The 10,572-nt window shown below is 36.9% G+C and overlaps 1 protein-coding gene across 1 annotated transcript; it reads right to left on the bottom strand.

Moving 5' to 3' along the window:
* Window positions 1-9: 9 nt before the first annotated feature.
* LOC118561368 (Fc receptor-like protein 5) lies at window positions 10-1,740 on the bottom strand (the record flags this gene model as incomplete). The annotated part of the gene is made up of 3 exons (XM_036133424.1): window positions 1,722-1,740; window positions 1,306-1,569; window positions 10-227 (listed from the first exon to the last, which is right to left on the bottom strand). Coding segments are annotated over exons 1-3 (501 nt in total), but the record flags the coding sequence as incomplete, so codon positions are not given.
* Between the last annotated feature and the right edge of the window lie 8,832 nt (window positions 1,741-10,572).

Here is a 10,572-nt window from a genome sequence, read left to right as displayed (position 1 = left end):
GGATGGAGACTCTCCATGAGCGCTGATGCTACACCTGTAGAGGCCTTCATCAGAGCTGGTCACATGGTGGAGGGTCATGTGACCTGCAGGCTCAGTCCTGATGAGGGAGCCATCTTTATAGAAAGCAGCTGGGAGGTTGGAGGGAGCGGTCTTTGCCTGACAGCTCAGAGTGACGTCATCTCCCTCCATCACAGGGAGGACAGGACTCTGCAGGATCACTGATCCACCTCAACACAGAGGCAGACATAGTTTTAGCTCAGTCATGCACCAGAAATGTCTATTTGTGCAATAAAGCAACAATGATTGCATCATTAATAGTTAAAACAGAAGCAACATGTTTCAAAAACACTTAACCGTTTGTACTGCCAACCTATTTAACCTTGGATTTCAAAGATAAAACTACTTATATGTACAGTTTGAGCTGAGAGTTCATCTATATTGTTTTTTCTACTTCCTTAGACAAAACATGTAAACTTCTAAGTTACAGGATGTTTAAAGCAATTTTCAATGAGAATAATGATTCTAAAACTAAAAACTACCAAATCTCAAATCAATGCACTGATTACAATACAATTATCTTAAAATATTATACAGTTCTACTTATTGAATATCAGCATAACAGGTTATAAAGCTATTAGACACAACAAATACTAGACAACATTTTTGCAGGACATTTTTTGACACATTTATTTATTTTCCCAGTGTCCTGTCCAGCAATGTGGCAATAAGAATTGATGTCTTAATGCCAGATAGAGCTCGACAGATTTTACTTTCACAAGTGGAGCAAACAGCTTTTGACATAGTGCCCCGCTTGATTTATGCAAGCAAATAGCTTTATTGTGATTCATGTGGGAGGTAATCACATTATGTGGACAATGGGAAAGTAGGAGAGTAAAGGAAGAACAAGATAAGAAAAGAAAGAGAAGAGGTGAAAGAAAGTAGAGATAAAAGGGAGAGAATGATAAAACCTTCTCCGTCTGCTTCATCACCTGGAAAGAGACGCAAAAAGAACAGCACAACCAACAGACATAAAGCAACAGATACAATAGAGTAACACCTTGATATTATTGCTGAATTATATGTATTATTTAATCTGATATGTGTAATGTGATAGCTGAGAGATAATAAATGTTTAAATAAATAAATAAATAACATAATCACATAAATAAATAAATAAAACATTTATTATCTGTTTTCCAGCTTCCAGCCTGAGTATGAAATCCCTCAAAAGTTACAAAATGTAAAATTGTAATAAACTCTAAAGGTTGCGTTGTGTGAATACATAGATTGTGTGTCTGATCTTACCAGTGATATTGAGCTGGATGCTGCTGCTGGCTGCTCCCTCTCTGGACTCACACCAGTAAACTCCACTGTCCAATGGGTCCAGGTAGCCAATGGTGCAGGTAGAACCAGCTGGTATCCCCCATCCATCTCCACACTGAGTCCTGGTTCCTCTGGTTGTGTTTCTCCTCACAGTCCATCCAGCAGAGCTGCTGTCCTCCTCACAGCTCAGAGACACAGATTCTCCTCTAAAGAACTGAGATCTGCTGGGACTCACAGTCACACCAGCTGAAGAGAATAAGAAAACTCAATGTTCATTTATTCACCTAAACAGTTCCTCACAATCTGTCACAACTGACAGATATGAGCTAAAACCAATTACCATGTCTCCTGACCCCTCTGTGAACCCTAATCTATTAATTAGCATCATTACTTCTCACCAGTTTGAGATGGTAACATCTTAGAAACTGTAAGGATGAACTTTGACTCACCCTGAGATGTTGTGGAGCACAGCAGCAGCACTCCAACTGAAATACAAAATTAAGTGTTTAGGTATAAAAACAACAGAAATATCTATCGCTACTAAAGCATAATAAAGAGACTGCTGTAGGATCTTAAAATGGAAATTTAAAGTCATACAAAATAATAACAGTTTGCATAAATAACAGTGTGACTTACAGAGTGGCCAGAGTGGAGCTGCTTCCTCCATCCTGCTGCTGGTGATGTGAGAGCAACTCTGACCAGTTTATATGGAGTGAAGCCCCGCCCCCTCCTCCTTAGTCACTGAGCTCTAGTTTCCTGTCCACATCCCGTAGTTTAGACTTCTTAGTTTAGACATCTTTCTAGAAACCATCAGAGGAACGCTCCTGGAAACACCTTCACCAAGCCTGTATATGTCTGGCCTGAAGCTTAACATTTTATTTCACACCAAACTAGAAGAATCCAGACACAACCTTTAATCTAGATTAAGAAGACACATTTTCCAGAACAAAAGTGGAAATGGATCAAATGTAAACAAATGTATTAAAGATTTATAGTTCCACCGTTTAAATGTTTACATTTTTAAACAGATTAGATTCAATTCAATTCAATAATACTTTATTAATCCCAAAGACAAATGAATTACTGGTGTAACTCAAAGGGGTTTCTTCAGTGGGTTGTTGTTGATGGTGATGGCTGTAAGCAGGAAGGATGTCCAGTAGCGGTCTGTCTTACTGAAGACGCTCTGCATTAGATCATCTGTTGTGTTAATCTGGTTCCAATCAGATAGATATTCAGTTACACTAAACGACACACCTCCAGGGCCCATTTCAGAAAGCAGGGTTTACATCCAGAGTAAGTTCTGGAGTAAATTTCTGCTCCATCTGAATACCCTTAATAACAGCTGCTAGCTCCTGTTCATTGACCTTTCATAGAGTCTATAGTGCTTTACTCCCAACATTATCACTGGGATTAAAGAAGCTTCGGACTGCTATGCCGATTTCATACATTATATATATATAAATATAAATAAAAGTGTCATGATAAGGACGTGAGACTCTGAATGAGAGCAATTACTGAGGCAGACGGTTTAGTTAAAGTGTTTATTGTCAGAATGTAGCTGAACAAGATCAAGGTGTTTCATTTAATGAAAGATTGACAGGCTGGTGAATACTTGGGTTTGGATTGTGAAAATAAAGTTGGGAGGATAAACTCACTGAGGAGGAGGCTTGAGTTCAGTCTGGGGAAAAGTGCTGTCCATAGGGCCGGGTTGTCGGTACAGCTCCGGTTGCTTTCTCTGTGTTGGTTTGTAGGAGGGTGGACAGGCAGGAGGGCTGAACAGAAAGATCCGTGGTTCTTCTCGGGTTCTAGGCAGTTTTGCTGGAGTCTTGCTGACAAGGGTCCAGAGGCTATGGTTCCAGGTATCTCACCGGCAGGATCCACGATTCTAGGAGGAATTAAACAAAGGAACTTAGTTAGGTTCAGGTTTCCAAGGTTTCAGGGTTCTAACAAGGAGTTGTTCTGTACCACGCTGGTTCCAGCTCCTTATAAAGGGTTCTGATTGGCTCTGATGCACCTGACCGTCCAGCCCTGCAGAGGAGAGAGAGAAAACCAGACCTGCACCTACACCACAGAGTATGACAAAAAGTATATACAACTGGACATCATTCTGTAAGCGCATTAGAACCTGGATTCCCTGCACCCAGAAGCGATTAAAAAGATGGTTGACAGTTGCTACATATTTAATATTCCCTGACTGTAGTTCTATATTTAGAAGGTTCTGTAAAAAGCAGAAGCGATGCAATATGAGCAATCTGATAGTTTTAGAAAGATTCTAGAAATCTAATCACTTTAGAGAGAGGTGTTTGAGTGCTGGAGATAAAGTAATACATCAACAGGCCAGAACCTTCAAATAGCCTTTAAATAATAAACACAATGAAAACACTGCAGTAGTACGCACTGAAGCTGAAGAGACGTGATGAAATGTTTTCCTAAATTGACTATTAAGGAGGGCATGGCCACAGTAATGAAGACTTCAACAAATGGGAGGTCAGTGTTTAGATGTAAGAACATGCAAAGGAGTTAAAAGGCAAATACTGAACAACAACCAGAACATACCAGCATATGAAAGCCATCACGTCTGCCCTGATGCTTGTGGAATAAGGTTCTTATTTCAGTTCAACGTTCTTATTTTCACAACTTGTTGTAATCCTTCATAAACTCCATAGTTTTACTAAATAGGACACCAAATTATTCAATTTGTCAGCTAAATTTCGGTCAAAGAGTTTGAGTAGATTTCTTTATATTTTGTTCTATTTATTTCCAGAGAGTGATTTATGGCGCCCTCTGGTGGCTGCTGGAGGTAAGGAAACAAACCTCAGTAGCTGCCTTGCATCTTGTTGTTTTTTCTAAAATAGATTTGGGTTCATCTGTGAAGATCCCACTACTACTCCATAAAATCTGTTTTGTGATTTTTTTCAATTTCTTTGACATGTCTTTATTTGGAGAAAATAGATATTTAGCTCTGATGGCTGAATTTTTACTCCTATATACTCTTTTTTTTCTTTTAAAGGAAGGATCTATTTTTGTCATGTAAGATTTTTAATCATCATCTACTGTTTCAAAGGAAGGTTGTTGCACTTTAATAAACACTTCAAATCCTCACAATTTTCTAATTAACTATGCAAGTATAGTATCATCAATGTTCTTTTATAACTTGATAAATAATTGCTTTAGTAATATTTCTTGTCAGTGTTTATGTTTTTCAACAAAGATTTCCTTTATTTTTTGCAGTCTGGGGCTTTGTGAACTCCATTTTAAAGATGAGCGACTTGATTATGGAGGACCAAAACTGGTAGCATTTTATTAAAAATAAAAGCAGAAATATATAAATGGCCGCAATAAATAAACCAATACAATTAATAAACCAAGATAATTAAAATGCACCTGCGACACACTGGTGACCTGTCCAGGGTGTTCTCCGCCTTTCGCCCATTGACAGCTGGAGATAGACACCAGCACCCCTCACAACCCCAACAGGGATAAACGTGACATAAAATGGATGGATGGGTTAAAATGCACCAATTAATAAAAGACAATAATATATTTATTATGACTTTGTCCTGTTTTTGTTCTCCATAATGAGACTAACACTGAGTGATAGTGTGTAATTCAGAATGATTTTTTATTTGCATAAACCGGTATGTGAACTGCTCAGAATGGAAACACGGGTAGGAGATAAAGAGGATGCTGATTTTGATGAGTGGACACCAGTAGGTAGCGGAAGAGGACGTGAAAAGATGGACGATTGGAGGATGCTTGACAATAAATGTTTGACATTATGTTTGACAAGTAAAACGTAATTAGGAGGAAGAGAAAGTGAACCAGAGATTATAGGTATATAGGATACATGGTTAAAACCAAATATAGATTTGTTTTTAAATGTTACAATATTATAAGAAGGGATTGACAAGAAGGAAATGCAGTTAAAGGATACAATATCAGATATTAGGAAAAGTTGTAGAACTGGAATATGTTGTAGTTCAAATATGTGGCACAGAAGACAAATGTAGGATAATTAATTTTTATAATCCGGATGCTGACAAAATACAACAGTTGACAGTCATAATTATCCCATCTAAGAGGATTAATGTTAAATAGTAGGGATATAAAGGTGAAGAAATTAAACTTTCATGAGGCAGATTTGACTGAATTTTGATATTTGAGTCAAACAAATTTAGAAAAAAATCTATATGACAAAGGATATTAACATGTGTGTCTGTAAGGAAATTATAGAAGCAGCTGAAAAATCCATACAGAAAGGAGAGAGAGAATAATAATACAGTGGCACGATGGTGGCATGTGGGTGTAGTGAAGTAGGATAGTAAAATTAAGAAATAAAACACAGAATAATCAAATTCATCAGAATGTAACTGAATATAAAAGAAAAAGGATAAAAATATTTATTAAGAATTCAACAAAGAAGACAAAACTAATGAATAGCATCTGCTTATACTGTGCATACAGGCACATACCAGAATTAAAACATGGACTATACTCTATACCACTTGGTGGCAGTAATGCGCACTAAAGTATTTTTCTCGGCCTTCAACAGAAGAAGAAGAATCTTCGCTCCCGCCGTTCATTGGGCGGGGCGACGACGCCAATACATAAACATAAATACATAGACATAATATAAGAGTAGACGCGTCATTGGATGGGTTCTGCCTATGCTGCGATGCGTCAGAGCGTCCGCCATCTTAAATGTGGCAAATCTGCAGTTACTCAGTCACTTAAACAGTATCAGAGGGACTTTAATCTCTGAATATACTTTGTATTCGTAGTATTTTTGTTTTTGTAATATTACAAGTTTATTTATTTTTTTTACTTTATTGACCTAGGGCTTTTTTTCCCACATATTGTTAATTTTACCACTTTAATACTCCCCCAAAAAGTCTGTTCCTAAAGGTTCACATGTGACACGGTTTTATGAAATAATGAAGACCACAATGTTTAGATTTAACAAATTGTTCCTTATATTCATAACACAAACACACACAAAACTTTTTTCTGCCACATACAATATGGCGGTGACGTTGACGTGCGAAATTGCGCCCTATGACGCGTCTACGTATATATGTCTGTGCGCCAATAGACATTGGCCGGGGCGACTACGCCAATACGACAGACGCGTCATAGACCCTTTTCACAGTGACGTCATGCAACTTCCGTTCTGCGGTGAAGCAGGGTATCTTTACTTCCGCTTTCTCCGTGAGCAGTGTTTTTACATAGGGAATTCACACAGTCCCTCACCAATCTACCCAAATTTCGTTTGGGAGACGTGCACAGACTGGTACAAAAGCTTTCAGCCACACCAGCCTCCAAACTCGACAAAGATGACAAGTTCTTTGTGGAACAGTACCTTTTCGATTATGAAGGTAAGAGCTTTGTCTTTTTAGCTCTGTTGTTAGCATAGATGCTAGGATAATGATAGCTATGCTACCAACAGGACTTTTGTCATTTATTAGTTTTCTATTTCTCCATTATATTGCTACGCTAGCTTTATTGCTATATCAGCTATTCTGTTTCACAGCTTTTAGTCAATGAGTCACACCAGGGATATAGTTGATGTATAATGTTGAGCCTTTTCATACTTTGTTTTGGAACAGTGTCAATGCTTTTGGCCACTTGGTCAGAGCTCTATGAATAAAAATGAGGAGCCTCATTCCCTCCCGTTTTTTTTTTTGTGTAGTATTTTACTGAGGTTGCAGACTTTGCAGTATCCCACAAAATTCCTCTGTGGGTTCAGTGTGTTTCTCAGTCTCGTCAGTAGATCTGGAGCCTCAATTAATAAAATAATTCTGCCCATTCCTGTTAAAACTGTGATAGTTTAGGACATCATAGACTGAGAAAGACACTGTCAATAATGTTGCAAGCACACTGCATGCACACTAATAATCAGTTCACTATAGTATTTATGGATTATGCTGCTGTCGGGGCAAACCCCTTGTGTCCTATACTGTTATTTTTCAGGAACTGACCAAAAAAACCTGGATTTTAAAAAACTTCAGACATCACACTTCATATATTTTAGTTATTTATTACATAGATACTTCATAGCAGCTCTGTCCATTTTACCTTTTACCTGTCCTGTTTATCCTGCTGCCTTGCTCCGGTTCCCCTCTGCCTTACAGAAGAGCCTGCTGCCGAGCTCTGGTGGGTTCTCCCCTGAACTGTCAATTCTCTGCCGAGGTGTGGACCCTGCTGCCTGTTCCTGGTTCCAAGAAGTCTCTCTCCGGGCCATCAGCTCCTGCCAACACCATCACCCTGTTCCCGTGCAGTTCTACCTCGCTGGTTACATCACCCTCCATCCCATCAAACCTTCAATAAAGACTTTCATTTTAAGTCCTGTGTGTGGTTCTGGGTTCATCCATGGACAAATCGTGACAATTAGACTTAGACTTAGACAACTTTATTTGTCATTTTGTATGCACAGAGTGCGTACAGAACGAAATTCCGTTTGCATACAACTTGAGAATTACAGTAAATTACAGGATAAAGTGCAGCAGTGATTTAACAGTAAACAATTGAAATGTAAACAATGCAGGAGAAAGAGACAATGTGCGATCACCGTGTACAGGTGAGTATTTTTAAAAACCATTTGTATGTGCAGAAATTAATTAATTTTTCAGATTAATTTCCTTTCATTAACAAATTGTTTTTGACAGCTCTAATAAAAATTTACGTGGTGAGCCACTGAAATTATCTTGGGAATAGCTAAATAAACTTATAACTCAATTATCTTTAAGAAAGAAAGATGGAGTTTAATTTGTTAAAGACCACTTGCAGAAACATAGGTGTCCTCGGAAGAGAAGTGCTGACTGCAGGCGTAAGTACTGCCACGAAGGATTTTAAAATTTGGCCCCTCGTCTCTTCTTATTGCCGTCACCCAATGGGCTCCAGTCTCAGCATCAGCCGGGAAGTCATGAACACTGAGATATGGAAAGTTTTTTTTGTTGTTCGAACACTGTGGGACACTGCAGTAGCGGTTTCTCTGTGATTGTGCCATGCTTGGTGGATATGATGCTGCTGAGAGATGGACACAAGGGGAGAAAAAATAGATTAATTATAATACTTTTTAAAACCTTTATTTAACAAGATAAACTCCCATTGAGACTAAGATCTCTTTTTTTAAAGATTGATCTGACTAAGAGGTCAGCAGCACGTCATTACTAATACAGTATAATCAAACAATTTCAGGCTTCTACTTAAAATATACAGTATTTTGCACAAAAAAACTAAAAAAAAGTGCATTAATATAAGTGCAAATAATATGAAGAAAATTCATTATAATACACAGAAAATTCAGAAACAGAAGTACTGTCCAATAGACCCACGGTAATTTTTTTTGGGAATGAACAAAAAGATTCAAATGGAATAAGATCTTTTTAATTCAGTGACTGCAAATATATGTAACACGTCACCATAATCAAGTAAGGGGAACAATGTAGCAGATAAATGTCTTTTTTTCACTCAGTAAACAAGATTTATTTCTATAATAGCAAAGCTGCAGTAATCATTTTATAACATCTACATCAGATTAATGACAGGTAAAGTAAGCCAACAAGCTGCTGCATGTTAGCTTTGATCTTCATGCTACTGTCCCAATCAAAGCATCTTTATAACAGCAATGATCGCTACCAATACTAAGGAAAATAAAGATAGTCAATAAGACACGTTTAATATTGTGCTCTCAGTCTTACCTAATGAAATCACGCTGATTACTGATAGGTAAAAGTTTGGTAAGGTAAGCTAACAAGCTGCTGCATGTTAGCTTTGATCTTCATGTTACTGTCCCAATCAAAGCATCTATATAACAGCAATGATCGCTACAAATACTAAGGAAAATAAAGATAGTCAATGCGACACATCGTGGTCTCAGTCTTACCTTATGAAATCGCGCTGATTATCAGTGAAACACCTCTTCACCTCCTGAATTTTCTATGTAAAAGCATGTAGCCGGAAGTAAAGATACCCTGCTCCGCTTCAAAACGGAAGTTGAGTGACGTCATGTGAAAAGGGTCTATTGGGCGGGTTCTGCCTATGCTGCGATGCGTCAGAGCGTCCGCCATCTTAAATGTGGCAAATCTGCAGTTACTCAGTCACAGCATCAGAGGAACTTTAATCTCTGAATATACTTTGTATTCGTAGTATTTTTGTTTTTGTAATATTACAAGTTTATTTTCGTATCCCTTAAGCTTCATTCTCCTTAATTTATTCTCCTAAAGAATAAAAATAATTAAATTAAAATAATCTAACCTGGCCCTATTACTCCAGGAGTGAAATAATTCTGCAAACTGTGATTATTCTGGAAATGTTCCCTCTTAATTCTCATAATATGACGTTTTTCTCATAACATTATAACTTTTGTGTTTTTTTTTTTTTTTTTTTTTTTTTTTTACTTTATTGAACTAGGACTTTTTTCACATATTTTTAATTTTATCTTCTGTGAATCTTCTGTGTAATCTTCTGTGATTCACGTTCACAATAACGCGTCTACGTATATGATGTCTGTGCGTACATAATATTAGAGTAGACCCTGCATTTACTGTCGCGGCGCAGGAATTACGGCCGCCATCTTGGTGCGGTCGACCCGCTACCCTATCCTGCTGATTCAAGCTGAACAGACTAATGATGCCTCAGCACTGTGCGGCTTGTTTTTTAAATCGACAGACTATTGACAGTTAATTTTCACAAGTGAAATTAACAGATATTGTTTATATTTTTGATTAGAATGTGATTTTTCTAAAAAAAAAAAAAAATTCTAACACGTAAATGCTATACACAGAGTCCAAGGTTTTGTGGTATATATATATATATATATATATATATATATATATATATATATATATATATATATATATATATATATATATTCAGCTTGAATCATCAGGATATGTATGTATATATATATATATATATATATATATATATATATATATCCTGATGATTCAAGCTGAATAAATATATAATATGTGTATACATGTACAAATGTGTTTGTGTATATAGTAAAAAAGAATTATAAAAATGTACGAGTGGCTGTGTTTTGCAACATACATACATCTTGTCAGAATATTCTATTACTTTTAACCCCACCCCACTATGATTATTTAAACGCACTGGACCATTTGTTATAATAGCTATAGTTTTAAAGTTTTAAGCAAAAAAAAACAAAAAAACGTGAAAATTAGTTCAATATTCAGCGAGTTATATTTTATTAAAAATAAAAATCGATTCTGAGCCTGGTCAGCA

The sequence above is a fragment of the Fundulus heteroclitus genome, unplaced genomic scaffold, assembly GCF_011125445.2.
Source record: "Fundulus heteroclitus isolate FHET01 unplaced genomic scaffold, MU-UCD_Fhet_4.1 scaffold_62, whole genome shotgun sequence".
Taxonomy (NCBI): Eukaryota; Metazoa; Chordata; class Actinopteri; order Cyprinodontiformes; family Fundulidae; genus Fundulus; species Fundulus heteroclitus.
This window is presented reverse-complemented; position numbering and strand designations above follow the sequence as displayed.